Here is a 17,854-nt window from a genome sequence, read left to right on the forward strand (position 1 = left end):
AATTGGGGGGTTTTCCTTTTTTTTTTTTTTTTTTTTTTGAGACAGGGTCTCCCTCTGTCACCCAGTCTGGAGTGCAGTGCCACAATCTTGCCTCACTGCAACCTCCACCTCCTGGGTTCAAGTGATTCTCCTGCCTCACCCTTCCACGTAACTGGGACTACAGGCATGCACCACCACACCCAGCTAATTTTTAGTAGAGACAGGGTTTTGCCATGTTGCCCAGGTTGGTCTCGAACTCCTGGGCTCGACTGATCCACCCACCTCAGCCTCCCAAAGGGCTGGAATTAGTGTTGGGATTACAGGTGTGAGCCACCATGCTGGCTTGGGATCACTCTTGACACTCTCTGTTACACCTCCATCTGGTCAGCCCAAAATTCCGCTGGCTCCACCTTTAGTATCTGTGGCCTCAACCCAGCCACAGCTCATAAGCGTGCCACTGCCCAGCCACCTCTTAGCTGGATGACAACAATGGCCTCAAAACTAGCCTCACTGCTACCCCCATCCCCCACAATATGTCATCCATGGGCAGCTAGAGTGGGTCCTGTTCAAAGAGGAGTCCCACTGTATCTACTCAAAACCCTCCAGGGGTTCCCATCTCACTCTGAATAAAAGCTGAAAGGGGCCAGGCGCAGTGGCTATGCCTGTAATCGCAGCACTTTGGAAGGCCAAGGCAGGTGGATCACAAGGTCAGGAGATCAAGACCATCCTGGCTAACACAGTGAAACCCCATCTCTACTAAAAATACAAAAACTTAGCCGGGCGTGGTGACACACGCCTGTAGTCCCAGTTACTCAGGAGGCTGAGGCAGGAGAATGGCTTGAACCGGGGAGACAGAGGTTGCAGTGAGCTGAGATTGCACCATTGCACTCCAGCCTGGGCTACAGAGAAAGACACCATCTTATAAAAACAAACAAACAAACAAAAAAGCCAAAAGGGTTAAGGTTAGGGTTTTCAGTCTTTTATGACATTGACTTTTTTTTTAGGGTTAAGGCCACCCCATTCAGGGACCTCCTGTCCTGCTCTTCCATCCTGGCTCACTCCCCTTACCCACTGGCCTCCTGGTCATTCCAGGACACACTCCTTCAGGGCAGTTCCCACCTCTGAGTTGTGACATCTGCCAGTCCCTGGCCTGAGATGCTTTTCCCCAGATATTGAAATGCACGGCTCCCTGCCTTCCCTCCCCTCCTGCGAGCTTCCCCCTAAGTCACCTTCTCATCCTCCTCATTCACCCTCCACGCTCCTTTCCTGTCCTCAGCACTTTCCAGCACCTGACAGGTCACATCTTCCACCCTGCTGCCTCCACACCTGGTCACATCCGCAAGGACAGAAATGTTACTCTCTGATTCAGCGCCTGACCTCCAGTCCCAGCTGCTCCATAAACACTTGTTTAATTTATGAATTCAGGCAGGAGAGAGGCGCTGAAGAGTTTCTGGCTGGTGAAAGCCCAATGAGAGGTTTCCGAGATAGGCATGGTGAGGACAGCAGAGAAAATGAGACGGCAGGAGGGAGGAGAAGGCCGGGAAGAGTCTGAGCGTGTTTTTAATGTGGTCATCATGTGTCTGGAGCTGCACTGGGGGCGTTACATGTGTATCTCATCCCATAAGATAGGGGCCGTTATTGTCCCTATTTCACGCAAGAGGAAAGTAAAACTCAGAGAGGTGAAATGACTTGTCTAAGGTCACACAGCCAGTGGAGCTAGGACTTGAAGCCAGCGTGTGTGGGGCTCTGGATCCCAGATTATTTATTTATTTATTTATGTTTTTTGAGATAGAGTCTCGCTCTGTCGCCCAGGCTGGAGAGCAGTGGCACAATCTTGGCTCATTGCAACCTCCGCCTCCCGGGTTCAAACAATTCTCCTGCCTCAGCCTCCCAAGTAACTGGGACTGCAGGCACCGTCACCACACCTACCTAATTTTTGGATTTTTAGTAGAGACGGTGCTTCACCATGTTGGTCAGGCTGGTCTTGAACTCCTGACCTCAGGTGATCCACCCACCTCGGTCTCCCAAGGTGCTGGGATTACAGGCGTGAGCCACTGCACCCAGCCTGGATTCCAGATTTTAACCACATTCGCACCCTCTCGTGGGTGTCTTAGGAGGGAGACGCTGGCCTCAGGCCGGCTGGGATTACAGGGACAGGAGAAAATCAATCTCAGTTTGATGCAAGCCCTATCAGTTCTTGTGTCCCCTGTGTCTCCATCTGACAAGAAAGGGGACAGGCAGTCAGCAGGTGGCACTCCAAGCACTCCCGCATGCTCAGGGAGGGGCTGATCTGCATGGAGCTGGGCCCCGGGCAGGTGGCTGGGGACAGGATGACCCAGATTCCTGAAGGCAGCCTTGAGTGCCAGGTGCCCCCACTTCCACACCCTTTAGGAGTGATCTTCAGCTGTGCTGGTGGGGCTTGAAGTGAGGGTCACGGGATTGATCCCTCAACCCCTGCAGCTCTTTCTGGTTTCTGTATTAATCTACTGTAAAAGAAAGACTCCAGCCCGGGCAACCCAGTGAGATCCTGTCTCTACAAAAAACAAACAAAATTAGCTGGCTGTGGTAATACTCTCCTGTAGTCCCAGCTACTTGGGAGGCTGAGGCGGGAAGATTGCTTGAGCCCAGGAGATGGAGGCTGCAGTGAGCCATGATCACATTGCTGCACTCCAGTCTGGGCGACAGAGTGAGACCCTGTCTCAGAAAAAATTTTAAAAACTACAGAAAGCATTAAGCTATCCTCAGCCAGGGCTCCTCGTATGCCCTCACCCTGAATCCACAGAGCACTGCTGAAAGAAACATCAGGCTTTGCAGCTTCTGGGAGCCCAAGCTTTGGGTGTCTCCTCATGAGAATGATCTGCCCCACCTTGTCCCCTCGTCCTGGGAGCCACAGCCCTCTGGCCCTCTGTGCCCAGCCTGCCTGGCAGAGGCTCCTGACTCTAATCCCTTCCGGGCCTCCTGAGATTTCCTAGTGCCAGCTGGGGCTGCAGACCTGCCCGTGACCCAAGCCCTGGCCCCACCGCAGGTAGGGGGTGACATGGCAGGAGCCGTGCTAGGGTGAAGGAGTTCTGGGAGGGTCTCTGGGACCCTTCCAGTCCAACTCTGATTCTGTGCCACAATCTTGTTTTTAAATCAGTCCAATACACAGACAGCAGATTTTATACCCTGATTCACTCCTTATAGAAGAGTCAGTATTCAACAAATATGGACTGAGCCCTATGATGCACCCCACCCTGGATCCCTTGAAAGACTCGAGATCAGTTTCGCTGCTGTGATGGTCTGGATGCCCACTACCATCACTGAGGCTGCTGGACTCCTCCGGCTGCTGCCAGGAGCTGGTGCCCAGGCCCGGCGGACCTCATCTGCTTCCCTCCTCTCAGCAGTCCCCAGGCTCAGGGGCACTAGGGGCACAGTGAGGCTCAGCCCCAGGATCTGAACCAGGTGGTTTCTGACTTCATCGAGCAGATCTGATTGAGGATGAAGTTCTGGAAGCCCCCCCCGGAGAACCATGAGCCCAATTGAGAAGCTGGGGAGGGCAGAGACCCCTGGTGCAGTTTCTGCTACCCATCCTGCCTCACGCCCCACTCCCAAACCCCAGAGTCTCCCCAGCTCCCTCCAGGGGCAGGACTTCCCCAGCACTAGGGCAGAACGGCCCCTTCTTGAAGCCAGACTCCAGCCCCTTCTCTCAGACCCAACTGCCCCTCCCTAACCTGCCTGCCCACCATGTCCTGCCTCTGTCCTGCAGGAGGGACGCCAGGGTCCGGGAGGAATGTTCCCAGGTCTCAACCCAAGGGAGGAGAGAGCCCACCCATGGGAACAGCCAGCTCCCACCCCCTTCTAACTCCAGGCAGCCAGAATAACAGAGGGGGGCGCTTTGGGGAACACACACGTGTGAGGACGGGGACAGACAGCCAGGCGTCCACCCTCACACAGGGGCTGGGGCGAGAGGCAAAAGGAGAAACAGAGGCCTCGGCGGTAGGAGGAGGCTGTGGGCAGGGCCAGGGCAGAGGAAGGAAGGGAGAGGGGTGGCCCAGCACGGGGCCCGGGACCCACAGGTGTGTCCGGAGCTGGCCCCAGACACAAAGGGCCAAGGATTGGCGGGTACATCTCAGCCGGCGGGGACACACCCCGGAGTCCGAGGTCCCCATCCCCAGGGTGCAGCTGCCCAGGTAGGGGGCTTGGCTGCCATGGGCCACATCCTTCCCCTGGGGGTCGAGGGGCCCACGGTCACGGGCACCCCCGTCCTGGCCTCCTGCGCAGGGCTGGGCGGCTGCAGGCGAGAACCCGGCACCCAGCCCCGTTCCCTCCCCGTCCCGGCCCGTACCTGGCCTTCACTGTCGCGGGCACGACCCCCGGCCCAGGAGGGCTCCGAGTCCCGGGAGAGCAACGCCGGGCCCGGCCTGCAGGCCGCTAGGCGTCCGGAGACAGCGGGTCCTGTCCCCATGGCGGCCAGAGGAAGCCGCGGTCTGCGCCGCCCGCCGGACAAAGCGCGGAGCCCCGCTTCCTGCCATTGTGCGGCCGCGCCCGCCCCCGCTGAGCGCGGGGACCCCGGGGAGGGCCGGGCCCGGAACAGCCCCCAGCCCCCCAGGAAGGCGGACACCTCCCTCCCGCCCGGGCCCTCGCCACCCAGCCCCGGGGATCCCCGCCTCCCTGCCCGGGAACCCCCACACCCCCGCCTCCGCCCGCCCCGGCGACCCACACACCCGCGCCTCCGCCCAACCTGCGGTACCCCTGCCTCCAGCCTCTGCCCAGACCCGGTGACCCCACACCCCCACTTCCGCCCGGCCCGGGGACCCCCACATCCCCGCCTCTACCCAGCCTCCGGGACCCCCACGTTCCCACCTCTGCCTGGCCTGGGAGACCCCTACCTCTGCGCCTCTTCTCTTCTCTGACTCCCTCCTCAATGCCAGTGCCAGGCTCAGAGGGCTCCTCAGAACTTGCTCTTTCCCCTGGGGAGCTCCTTGAATGCTGGAGGCAGGGGGCGCTGGTGACAGCCCCCACAACCGTGGAGACTGTGGAGCCCCTCCCCTGGGCGACCCGACCCCTGCCCAGCCCTGGGACGCCCACCCTGCTGTGGTCCCCACCTCACCCTCAGCGCCAACACCAACGGTCCCTTCCAGCCAGAAGGGTACCTTCCCTCCTCCCTCAGAGCCTCAGCCCAGGGGACCCCTTCTTCCTCCCAGCAAGGGAGCTCTTAGGATACAGGCACAAGAAGGGGTAGGCCAGGATGGGTGACATTCCCCTCAGGGTCCTTGGTCCGGCTCTCCAGCTAGCCCCAGGGACACCTCTCTCTGCTCCAACACTAGTTTTGAGCCCCAGTCACACACCCCAACGTCACAACAGGAGCTCGTCTCAGTCCCTCCCATCATCCTGGAGACCCCTTCCTGAGAGCCTGAGCCCCAGTACACCCTCCCACACCGACTGCTCACTGCCCAGGTATGGCAGAGGCCAAGTGCCAAAGGCTGGTGTCCTCTGGAAAGTGCAGTGGGCAGAAGGCGGACTGCTCCGAGAGGCTGTCCTTGGCAATCCCTGGGAGTTGGGTGAGGTGGAGGCATCAGGAAACCCTGGCGACCCACATGGCACAGCAGCCCAGGTCCCTGCGGCTCTAGGCCAGGTCCCCACCACCAGGGGGCACTCAGCAAAGCCTGAGAGGATGCAAACCCCTGGACTTTGGTGCTGGAGTCATCACTACATAGCTGTCAAAGTGCTTTTACACTGATTCCCAGGAAGGCAGGGCACACACTATTATCCCCACTCACACGGTGGGGAATAAAGTGACATAAAGAGACATAAAAGTCCACAGGCAAGACTGAAACCCAGACTGTGGCTCAGGGATTCTGGAATGGCCTCCTTGAGGCACTCCTCAGAACCCATGGGGGTGAGGTGGCCATGCTGTCTGTCATCAGCCCACTTACCCCTAATAGCTCCTCCTCCACCTGGTTCCATGGGGAAAGAGGGCGGGAAGGGCCAGGGTCCATAAGATGGCTTTGGGAGGGCAGCAGCAGTTTATTAGAGGCTGGGAGACTTCCAGGGCTGTCTCCGCTCCCAAAACCCAGGTCATCCACTGTCTACACCACAGGCACAGTTGTGGGTTTTTTGTTTTTTGTTTTTTTGAGACAGAATCTTGCTCTGTTGCCCAGGCTAGAGTGCAGTGGCATGATCCCAGCTCACGACAACCTCCACCTCCCAGGTTCAAGCAATTCTCCTGCCTCAGCCTCCTGAGTAGCTGGGATTACAGGCACCTGCCGCTACATCCAGCTGATTTTTGTATTTCAGTGGAGACGGGGTTTCGCCATGTTGACCAGGCTGATCACTAACTCCTGATCTCAAGCGATCCACCCCCACCCTGGCCTCCCAAAGTGCTGCGATTCAGGCAAGAGCCATCACACCCAGCCAACAGGCAGAGTTTTGAAAACTAAAACTTTCCATCTTGCTTAGAGTGAAATCCCACCATGGCCGGGCTCCTGCCTCACTCCCAGTTGGTTCACACAGTGGTCCACCTGCTGGTCTCCCTTCTTTCCCTACAGCTCACCAAGCTCAGGGCCTTCTCCTCTGTACTTTCTGTCTGGAATTCCACATGCCCCCCTCTTCAAACAGCTGGCACCAGGCCCCACCTTAAATGCTACCTCCAAGACATCCCTTTCCCTCCTCTCAAAATAAACCACCCTTACCCTCTCACCCTCAATTCCTTTAAGTTAAATTATTTCCTTCTTAGCGTTTCTTACTACCTGTAATTCATTTCTTTGTTCACTTTCTTGTTATCATTCTTCTCTACTAGACTGTCCACTCCAGAGGCCAGAGCCTTGGCTGTCTGGATCTCACTGTGTCCTCTGCACTTAGAACAGTCCTGGTGCACAGTAGGTGCGCTGGTGGGGATGAGATCAGTGAACGGATGAAGGCAGAAGGGCCCTCATGCCATAGAAGGACATGGGGACAGGAAAGGGCTTGGCCAGGATATTCCTTCCTGTGGCCGACGGTCAACAGAACCTTCCCCACTGCCAGACCAAAGGTCTCTTCCTCCTCCTAGTATCCATGACCTTGGGCCTACTGGCCCTGGACAGGTGAGTTCCTACTTCAAACTGGATGGTCTTGCCCCAGACCTCCACCCCCTGGCTGTCCCATAGGCAGATAACTGCATTTCACTGAGCATTCCCACGTGCCACCCCTGTCCCGGGAGTTCTGGGCAGTGAATCCCATTCACTCTTCTCAAAGACTCTTAGGAGGAGATACTGCTACGATCCCCATTTAACAGATAGAGAAACTAAGGCCTGTGTCAACTGACTTGCCCCAAAGTCTCCAGCTGCTGCTACGAAGGGAAATGGATGCCTCAGGCACAGGGCAGGGGTGGGGCCTGAAGACGGCTGAATGTTGGTTAGGGCTACAGGGCCTTGGAGACTGCCTTCCTGAAGACACGGCAGATCCCAAAGCCAGCTTGCGGGGAGCCCACCGGTGTGGGGTTGCATCAAGTGGAGACCGCCAGGGCTGGGTCAGGGCGGATCACCAGAGGTCACCTGAGTGCCTGGGCCCTGGCCATCCCTGAGTGAGGCTGCTGCCTGGGTACTCGGTGACGGTGGGGGACTGCCCCTTAGGGGCAAGAGTGCAGAGCAGAAAGGAGCCCCCAGCCCCTGTACCAGGGCAGGGGGGTGGGCCTGGGCAGGCTCCTGCATTCCCACCTCCTCACCACAGCAGGGAGCTGAAACTCAGGGGCAGGCCCAAGAAGTCCTGGCCCCCAACTCTCTGAGGAGGGAGCCCCTCCCCAGCCCAGCCCCAGCTCCAGGCTTGTGAGTCAGGGCCGGCTTGTTGAAACTGATACCCAGAAACCAGATGCGGAGGCTGATGAATAATGGAGTCTCCAAGGCAGGACCACCCCCCCCCCCAACCCGGCTGTTCTCCCTCAGTACCACCTCCCCCAGCCCCAGACAAGAAGATGGGAAACCAGGGATCCCCCGGGCATCCCTGCCCCACAGCAAGTTGGGGCCCCAGCCTGGTCTGAGTGGGAGAGGGACCTCCCTGTCCAGGAAATGACGCAGGTCTGGGGCCAGCTCCAGGCTCTGCCGACAGCAGACAGGCCTGGAACCAGGAGTCCGAGCTCTCTGGCTGGAGGGATGTCCTTGCCAGGAGTTCCCACCAGGGCTAAGCTCCCCTGGGAGCCTGCTAGTCCCAAGGCCCCACCCAACACCTTGGAAATCCAGGGGTGGAGACTGCATGCATGGGCAGGCCAGCCAGGGCGGGGTGGCTTTGCCAGGCGGCTCTCTACACTCCACCCGGCCCACCCACCCTCCTTTCCTCTAGGCCCAGGCCTCACCCATCACCCCTTGGGTTCTGAGGCTCATCTGGAGTCAGAGCCTGACCTAAGGCCCTGCCTGTGCTGGGCAGATGGCAGGGAAACAGAAAACCTCTCCCTAGGCTATGCCCGCCGCACAGGCCCTGGAAGCCAGGAAGGCCCCTTCCTCCCCAGGGAGCAGTCCTGGCTGGGATGCCCAAGGCTGGGACCCAGTGCTAGAGAGAGAGGGAGGGGCTGCAGTCTGTGAACATCCCCTCCTGCCCAGCCCCTGCAGTTCCCAGCCCCAGACCCCAGCGTGTGTCTTTGGAGCACCTGGACTCCGCAACCCCTGCCCCAGTGCCACTTAGAAGGCTCCTTGGTAGGGAGCAGGGGAAAGAGGGCACCTGCCTGGGCTTCAGAAGACCTGGTCTGGAGCCTACGTACCCCCGCCCTTCCCCCACTGGGCCTCAATCTCCCACCTATGCTAAGAAGGCATTGGCTATTCTCTAGAATTCAGTATCTGGGGATGGCTGCCAGGTCCTAGCCTGTGTCTGGACCCTGGCTAAGGGGCAGGAGAATGGTAAAATACCCCCGAGCTCCCTCAACTTGAAGAGTTACTGAGGAATCTGTAGGGGACCGCTTGGCTTCCATTTCCCAGACTTCCATCAAGGCAGACCAGGGCCTCCCCGGATTCACGGGTCCCCCGCATCCCCACCCCTGAGCGGGTGCCTGGGTCTGCTCAGACTGCCCGAGGCGCAGCCTCTGGCGCCCCCTGCCGGCCTCCAGTGGGCTTTTCCGCCTGGGACCGACTCCGGGACTGGCCAAATGGGGAGGGTCGCCCGAGCCTCCCAGCCATGCCTCGCGCCCAGGCCCCTCCAGGATCCCCCTAACCCGCCAATACCCCCCATAGCGGGGCCAGGGTCCCATAGACTCCTCACGGCCATATCTCCGAGCCGACCCGCCCTAGAGACACTGTGATGGGGGCGGGCGCTTGAACCCATTCCACCCTCATGTAAATGAAGATACAGCGGGCGAGGACCCCGTACCCCAGAGGCCTGGCACTATGTGGGACTCTCGACTCCGGGTTCTCTCCATCGGTTTAGGGGGGTCCTGGCGCCCAGTCCCACCCCTCGTCCGGAGCGCAGCTCCCACTTCCCCGCGACTTACCTAGGGACAGGACCAGGGTCTCCTCCCCAGTGTGTGAGGCTTGGGCCGAGACTGCCAAAGCCTCATGGGGCGCGCGGGGAGAGGGAGACGGGAGCCGCGGGAAGAGCTCAGTTGACTCCGCGCCAACTGGGGCGCGGAACGTAGGGGAATTACGGTAGCCGCGCGGGCGCTACCACCTGGATGGGCCGGGATGTACCAACGGCGCCGTCTGGCTGGGACCGGGGAGAGGAGGGGTCCCAGGAAGGGCCCCGCGCCGGACCCTGGGAGGTAGCTGGAAGCCGGGCCGTGGCTTGGGGTAATCCAGGATCCGGGCTCAGGGGAGGGGGTGGGGGGCGTCACTGTCCCCGAGGGGCCAGCCCTTTTCAGATCTCCAAAAAGTTCACAGTCCCTGGTCATTAACTTGGGCTTGAAGATGGGAGCTCGCCCATCCCGGAAGGGGGTTCGGGGCGACCAGGGCCCGCGACAGGAAGCCTCCCCGAGACAGAAAAGCCCTGGGGGACCAGGCAAAGGGACCCGCAGGCCTAGCTCGTCCCGGAATCGCCCCGAGCCAGGCTTGCTTCCGCTCCATTGTAAAAAGCTGGATTCTGATCTGTGGCCTCCGCGGCGCCCCAGAACCAGCCCGCTTTTCTCTGGGTCCCCTCTTTTTTTTTTCTGGCCCAGGTGGCATGGCTGGAAAAGGGTGCCGGTGGCATGGCTGGAAAAGGGTGCCGTTCTAACATTTAGTGGTTCCCAGTTCCCGTCTCCCAGCAGCGGGAGTTTAGAATAACTCTGGGCTCAGGACTGGGAAGGGTGTGGATACAGGGGGCCCACTCGAGGAGGCGGGGTTCGGGTCCACCAGCCTTTTCCGCACTTTCAAGCCTTCTACACTGCCTTCCCCCGATCCCTTCCCAGGCCAAAACCTCCACCCAACCCTTGCGGCTGGGCCTATACTAGGGCAGCTCCCAGCCAGGGCCAGGGATCCCCACATCTTCACCTGCTCCCCCAAAACTACTTAGCCAAAACCCAGGAGTCCCCTTGCATTGTTTCTCTGGGCCCTGCCCCTTTCTTCAGCTGCAGACAGCCCTACCACCTCTCTCCGGTGACGAGTCACCTCCAGAGACGGCCCAAACCTGGCCATTGCCTGGGGCATCCTGGTCTGCGGCTGCTCAACCCCAAAGCATTGCCCAGGAGAATAGGCAATTGCCTCTCCCATTATTCACATCCTGCCCGTCCCTTCTCCATGGGGGCCTCAGGCCCACCCTTTCCTCTCCCTGGTCTTCATCTCACCAACCCTCCCTCCACACACGCACACCCTGACTCATCCCTGCCACCTCACAGGCCATTGTTAAGCTGCAAGGGAACTCTGAAGTCCTCCCATCCAACCGCCGCTCCACACTGCAATCCCCTCTACGCTTCCCTTTCTGTCTCTTCTTGCATATGTCTAGTGATGGGGTGCTCACTACCTCTATTTCAGGGATAGCTCCAGCTGCTGGAAACTCTTTCCTGTAGTGTGCTGAACCCCACCTCCCTGTCAAGGCCCTCAGGAGCTGTGCAGAAAAATTCACCTCTCTTTCCTCTTGAGAGTTCTGAGGAAATGGGAGGCTCTGACAGGCAGGCCTGGTTTGAGTCCTGGTTTTGCCTTGCTTGCCAAGTCATTTTACCTTGCCACTCTGCAGGGCCCTCTCTAGGAAATGGAGATGGGGTAGGCCCCACTGCAACGGGGGAAACAGCCAGATGAGGTTCCTGTGCCAGGCACTCAGGCAGGGCCTGGCACACAGTACATGCTGGATCAATGGTGGCTGCTGGAATCACTACCTCCTCCATGATGAACACCCTCACATGTGATGCCCCAGTGTCCCCTGTGGCCCAGGGCCACAAGTGTCCTCAATACCCCCTTGTGACCTGGAGCACCCTGACTAGACCTCGAGCAGTGCCCAGTGTAGCCCAGCAGGGAGCTGGGAAGTCCACACACTGTCCTGTGGCCACCTCGCAGGAGGACAGGGGGAACCCACAATATCATCAGTCTGCCTCGATCTCCCTGCCTTTCTCCGTCTCCCCACACTCACAGCTCCACCTGCCTCGATCTCCCCGCCTTTCTCCGTCTCCCCACACTCACAGCTCCACCTGCCTCGATCTCCCCGCCTTTCTCCATCTCCCCACACTCACAGCTCCAATTGTGTGTAAGAAGCTGCAGCTGGGATGGAGCCTGGGGAGGTCTCAGATCCCAGGGCGGGTACGGAGGGCACACCCAAAGTCTAGAGGTGACTTTGTTACCCCCACTCCCAGGACAGCTTGCATGCCTACGCTGTGCTAGGCTCTATGCTAAGCATGTTATATATGAGCCTCTTTTAATCCTCGCTGCAGGATTATTTTCCAGATGAGGAACCTGGGGTTCAGAGAAATGTGGTGACTTCCCCAGGGTCTCACAGCTGGAAAAAAGTAGATTTGATCCTGGAGCTCAGAGGTGTGGACTGCTCTACATATCTTCATCTTGGGGAGGGGCGGTTTCTCTCCTGGGGTCTCCATGATACACAGTCCAGACCCCTCACCTGGACATGCAGGTGCTCCCAGTGCCACCTGCCTCCCCCTCCTCCCGTCCCCTTCTCACTGTGCCCCCTGGCCTCGCTTGCCCCTTATAGCCCCCAGTGTCCCTCCCCTGCCCACTCAGCTTTCCTCCATCTCAGTACCTCTTTAATCCTCAGGACTCCAGCTGCCTCCTCCAGGAAGCCCATCCTGGTTAGCCCTCCTCCCAGTGGGAACTCCAGGGACAGGAGGTAGGGGACAGATGGCAAATTCATCTCAGAAGCTCCAGCACCCAGGAGAGCCTCAAATAAAACATCAAGGGTGGGCCCAGAAGCTGAAGGGTCCAACCCTGCCTGAAATCGATCCTTTGCCAGGGCAGCCTGGGGGGAAGTTTGGCCAGCCAGGGTCACTTCCCTTCCTTCCTCCCAGCACAGCTAGAATGTCATCTCTAGGAGGGCATCCCCTTTGTTCCCTGGAGATCTCCTGGGCCTAGAACTGGGCCTGGCACCGACAGATGCTCAAAGCTGGTCTGGTAAATGAATAAATGAAGTCATCTCCTTCAAAATGCTAGTCACATCCTGGAGAATAAGAATGGGGCTCTTACCCCGTCTCTACTAAAAATACAAAAAACTGGCCGGGCGCGGTGGCTCACGCCTGTAATCCCAGCACTTTGGGAGGCCGAGGTGGGCGGATCACGAGGTCAGGAGATCGAGACCATCCTGGCTAACATGGTGAAACCCCGTCTCTACTAAAAATACAAAAAACTAGCCGGGCGTGGTGGCGGGCGCCTGTAGTCCCAGCTACTCGGAGGCTGAGGCGGGAGAATGGCGTGAACCCGGGAGGTGGAGCTTGCAGTGAGCCGAGATCGCCACTGCACTCCAGCCTGGGCGACAGAGCGAGACTCCGTCTCAAAAAAAAAAAAAAAAAAAAAGAATGGGGCTCTTACCCCGTCTCTACTAAAAATACAAAAAACTTAGCCGGGTGCGGTGGCGGGCGCCTGTAGTCCCAGCTACTGGGGAGGCTGAGGCAGGAGAATGGCGTAAACCCGGGAGGCGGAGCTTGCAGTGAGCCGAGATCAAGACACTGCACTCCAGCCTGGGCGACAGAGCGAGACTCTGTCTCAAAAAAAAAAAAAAAAAAGAATAATGCTCTTCTGAGGGTCTCAAGAAGCTTCACTGAGACAAGCAGAAGGGCCTAACACCCCGTCTGGCATGTAAACATGTTTGGTCAGCAATAATTGTTATTATTATTATTGGGTGTTTTTGGACACAGAGTCTGTGTCTGTTGCCCAGGCTGGAGTGCAATTGCGCGATCTCAGCTCACTGGAAACTCCGCCTCCAGGGTTCAAGCGATTCTCTTGCCTCAGCCTCCTGAGCAGCTGGGATTACAGGCATGTGCCACCATGTCCAGCTAATTATTTTTTATATTTTTGGTAAAGATGGGATTTCACCATGTTGGCCAGACTAGTCTCCAACTCCTGACCTCAAGTGATTCGCCCACCTCAGCCTCCCAAAGTGCTGGGATTACAGGTGTGGGCCACTGTGCCTGGCCTGTTATTTTTGAGACAGGGTCTCGCTCTGTTGCCCAGGCTGGAGTGCAGTGGCACAATCACGGCTCACTGAAGCCTTGATGTACCAGGCTCAAATGATCCTCCCACCTCACCCTCCCCAGTAGCTGGAACTACAGGTGTCCACCACCACACCTGACTAATTTTTGTTGTTGTTTTGTTTTAGACCGAGTCTTGTTCTTGTTGCCCAGGCTGGAGTGCAATGGCACGATCTCAGTTCACTGCAACCTCTGCCTCCCAGATTCAGGCAATTCTCCTGCCTCAGCCTCCCGAGTAGCTGGGATTACAGGTGCCCACCACCACGCTCAGCTAATTTTTGTGTTTATAGTAGAGATGGGGTTTTGCCATGTTGGCCAGGCTGGTCTTGAACTCCTGACCTCAAGCAATCCGCCTGCCTCGGCCTCCCAAAGTGCTGTGATTACAGGTGTGAGCCACCGTGATAGGCCTTTTTAAAAATTTTAGTAGAGAGAGGTCTCCCTGTGTTGCCCAGGTTGGCCTCAAACTCCTGGGCTAAAGCAATACTCCTGCCTCAGCCTCCCACAGTGCTGGGATCGCAGGTACGAGCAACCACGCCCAGCCAGTAGTGGTTATTATTATCATCATCGACAATGTTATTCTTTGTTCCTCTTACCAAATCTGAGTGCCCCTCACCTCCTCTCCACCACTGCCTTTCCCTTCCTGGACTGCCCTTGCCTCTCTTCTGTCTATCCATGTTTTCACATCCATTAAATGCCCCCTCCTCCAGGATGCCCTCCCTGACTGGCCCTCTCTGCCTCTGATAATTCAGGCATTTCTGCCCCTACAGTGAGTCTGTGCCATTTGTCCCAAAGGGGGTCCCAGTGGTGACAGGGCCCAGACTCTCCCTGTGCAGGCTGGATGACCCTCATCAGCTGATGCCAATGTCAGCTGTGCCGAGTTCCAGGCAGGCCAGGGCTGGAGGTGAGGTTTGGAGGCTGCAGAAGGACCACACCCACTCTGAGACCAGCTCTCTTCTCCCACGCCTCACCTCTATGCAGGCTGGGCCCTACCACCCCTGCCCCTGCCTGAGCAGCTTGAGGGCCCACCCTGGGAGCAGCTGCCCAGAGGAGGGGCTAGGACAGTGTGCCTTGTTGCCCTAGCTGCCCCTTCAGGTCAGGCAAAAGCCTCGGGGCTCTGCAGGCCTGTGGCAGGATGTATATTGGGGGGAGCTGAGGCCAATTTGTTGCCAGGAGCCCCCATCTGGGAAAGAGGCAACCAGCCAACACCAGAGTCCAATGCCAGGCACCATCCGTGCCAGCAGATTGTATCTGACATCACACCGCCCCTCTGCCTGGTGACCACGGCAACTGGAGGCCGCCCCCTCCTCGCCCCACCCCACAGCAGTTCTCCATGTTCCCTCACCACGGTCCTCCTGTGCAGAATGAGTGTGTGTGTGTCTGGGTGGAGGTGCGGGAGGGGAGCAGGGGGTGGGGGGTGGCATTTTACATTTCCTGCAGCTGGCAGTGCTGAGACACATGATGGAAGAGAACAGGGGCCCTGGTATGACACAGACCTGGGTACTGGGTTCAAATCCCAGCTCTCCCACTTCCTAGCAGTCTGTCTGTCCCTGAGTGAGTCACTTCACCTCTCTGAGCCTCAGTTTCCCCATCTGTAAGTGGGAATAAGGACAGGACCATCTCAGAAGGCCAGAGGGAGGAGTCAGTGAGTCCTGGTGCCTGGGCCAGACACTAAGTTGCGCAGTTACTACTATTGTCATGTAAATGCCTGCTGGGAGGGACAAAACCTGGCTCCAAACCCCGGCTCCATCTCTTATGAGCTGTGGGGCCTTGGCCAAGTCACTGGACCTCTCTGAACCTTGGTATCTTCATCTGGAAAACAGGGTGACGATGCCTTCCCTGCAGAGCTGCGGCAAGCAGTGCATATGGCACAGAAAGCGGGTGGCACCGAGCCCAGCACGTCACAGGCAGAAGCGCCCAGCCAGTACTATTATCTTTCTTCCTGCCCCTTTTCTCCCTGATTTATACTTCATCCCATTCCCAGCTCCTGAGCCCTGGCACTCCAGGATCATCTGGCCCCTTCCTCCTTTTGTCATCCCCATGGCCATGGTCACACTCACCAAGTCCGAAAGCATCTCAGACCCATGCCCAGGCCTGAAGAGTGGCTGAGTACAACAGGAAGGGTGCCAGCTGGGCACTGGACCAGCACTGTGGGAGACCACTTCCCCTGGCTAAGCCTCAGCTTCCTCATCCGTGGCATAGGGCTACAGCTCCTGTCACCTCCGAATGGCTGCTAGGACCACAATGCAGCAAAGGGCTTTGGGGTACCCCACCCCCCTGCTCTTGTAGAATTCCCCCGACTCCACTGTTCCTGAGCCGGGGACAGGCCCTCTGCCTCCTAAACCAGATACACTGGGGCCCCACCTACACTCAAACCCAGCCCAGCCAGCCGCAACTGTGCCAGGGCTCTGTGGATAGCTGGTGCTGGAATGGAGAGGGCAGTTAGAGCCCCCTGGTCCCTCTACCCCCAAGTGTCCCCAGGCTCTCCAGTCTCCCTACCTTGGACGCCCGCCCCTTGTCCATGCAGGCCGGGTTCTGACAGCGCAGTCCCTTCTTTTCCGCGGGGTTCTGGTCGTCTGCAGGGGAGGAGCAGAGGGCATCAGTCGGCGGGGCACCAGGCTCCCCAGGCCCCAGTGGCCTCCCGACCAGAAGAGGGGTGGGGCGATCTCCTCAGTCCTCCCTTCAAAGGAAGTCAGTGTCCCTTTCTCTTTTAAATGCCAACTTATCTGCACGGGAATCTGTTTGCAGAGCCCTTTTCTCCTGCAGTCCCCAGGGAAATTATCCAGATTCCACGGGGAGAAAACATTTTTGGAAATATGCTGCTCTCTCCCTCTGTCCCTCTAGTCTGGGGGACAAGTAGGGGAGTGCTCAGTGACCTTTTGGGGCCCCAGACTTCCCAGGGGGTCCCGGCAGGGCTGCTGGGGGGAAGGGGCTCCAGGGTCCCAGATCCCTGCGAACTCTAGGCCCTGCATCGCTCCCTTTAGAGACAGAGGAGCCCCCGAAGGTCTGGGGCTACCCCCATTCCTCGAGACTCATCTTTGACCCTGAATTTGGCCCCCTCCAAGCTGCCTTTCTTCCTGGGGGCTGGAGTGCACCGTGGTGGGGGCAGAGCCGCCCAGCCAGAGAGAGGCGAGGGGAGGGAGGAGAAGCGGGGTGCTGCCGAGGCAGGCCCCGACTTGGGGGCCGAGTTTGGGTCCGAGCGGCCCGAAGCCCGGTCGGCGCCCACCCCTTGCCTGAAGTGGGCCCTCCCCGGAGGAGGTCAGGAGCCGACCCGGCCCCCAGGCTCCCGCCCCGCGCCCCCGGGGCCCCTGCCCGCACTCACCCATGGAGCAGGCCCCGGGCCGCGCGGGGGGCGGGCGGCGGGCGGCGGGCGGGGGCGCCGGGGACGCCGGGGACTGGGAGGCCGCAGAGCCGCCGCCGCCGGACCCTCGCACAGGAGGCGGGCGGGGCAGGTGGGCGGGGAGGAACCGCGGCGGCCCCGCCTCGGGGGGCGGGGGACGGGAGAGCTGCCGGGCCTCGGCGCCGATGGTGTCACCCCTCCCTCCCCGGCTCCCCAGCCCCTGCGCGCTGCGGTCCGGAGGCTGCCTCCACCTCCCGCAGGGCGGCTCAGGAAGCGCGCACGGCTCTGGCCTGGAGGGTGCCATCCACGCGGAGGGTGCCCGTCCACAGGAATGCAGGTCCGGACCCCCGCAGAGCCCCCACCCCAGCCCAGAATCGTTGTCTCCGAGGTCAGTTTCCATGGCAACACGGAGGCTGCCCCGCGCAGGGTGGGGGCTGTCACTGGGAGAGACTCGCCTGCTACTGCTCTTGCTGCATCTCCTCTGCTGGTTCACAGTTTTAAACTTTACTGAAGTGCAAACGCGGACAGGGAAGTGCACCTGTCCCGAGCACAGCTCAACACATTTTCGGGAAACTTTCACAAAATAACCTGCGCCCAGACCCAGCGGCAGAGCGTCGCCACCCAGTCCCCAGTCCCCGCCACCTCCCTCGTGCCAGCCGGTTCCCCCAAGGGCACCGTCGCCGTGACTTCCAACACACTGATTCGTCTGCCCGGTCCTGTACTTTATGTAAATGGAATCAGGAGATAGCAAACCCTTTGGGCTATAGAAACAGCCTCGGAGAGGTGACCAAGAGTCTGCGGGGGCTCAGTGCTCCTGAGCCTGCCTCTGGACCCCCATCCCACCCTGCGCACTGGTGCCAGGAGGCATTGGGCCGACAAGACCTAGGTATAGAAGATGCAGCTTCCAGCGGGGCCAGGCCCCTCTCCCAAAGGCTAAGGGTGGGTTTCCCTGACCGCTTCCGTGGAGGGCCTCTCAGCTGGAGCCTCCCTGCATGGACTCC

At 59.2% G+C, this 17,854-nt stretch overlaps 1 protein-coding gene across 2 annotated transcripts in view; it reads right to left on the reverse strand.

Moving 5' to 3' along the window:
• The window catches only part of PLEKHG5 (pleckstrin homology and RhoGEF domain containing G5), a 30,720-nt gene extending 13,779 nt beyond the window's left edge, over positions 1-16,941 (reverse strand). The window contains exons 1-2 of one of the 2 annotated variants that reach the window (XM_025395175.1): positions 16,836-16,941; positions 16,013-16,089 (exon numbers count right to left, since the gene is read on the reverse strand). In XM_025395175.1, coding sequence (XP_025250960.1) covers positions 16,013-16,089; positions 16,836-16,839 — 81 coding nt within the window. In that variant the 5' untranslated portion in view covers positions 16,840-16,941. Of the gene's footprint in view, positions 1-4,303; positions 4,444-16,012; positions 16,090-16,835 lie in introns of those variants that run through there. The other variant, XM_025395165.1, reaches the window with a different exon arrangement.
• Positions 16,942-17,854: the final 913 nt, after the last annotated feature.

This window comes from Theropithecus gelada, chromosome 1, assembly GCF_003255815.1.
Source record: "Theropithecus gelada isolate Dixy chromosome 1, Tgel_1.0, whole genome shotgun sequence".
NCBI lineage: Eukaryota > Metazoa > Chordata > Mammalia > Primates > Cercopithecidae > Theropithecus > Theropithecus gelada.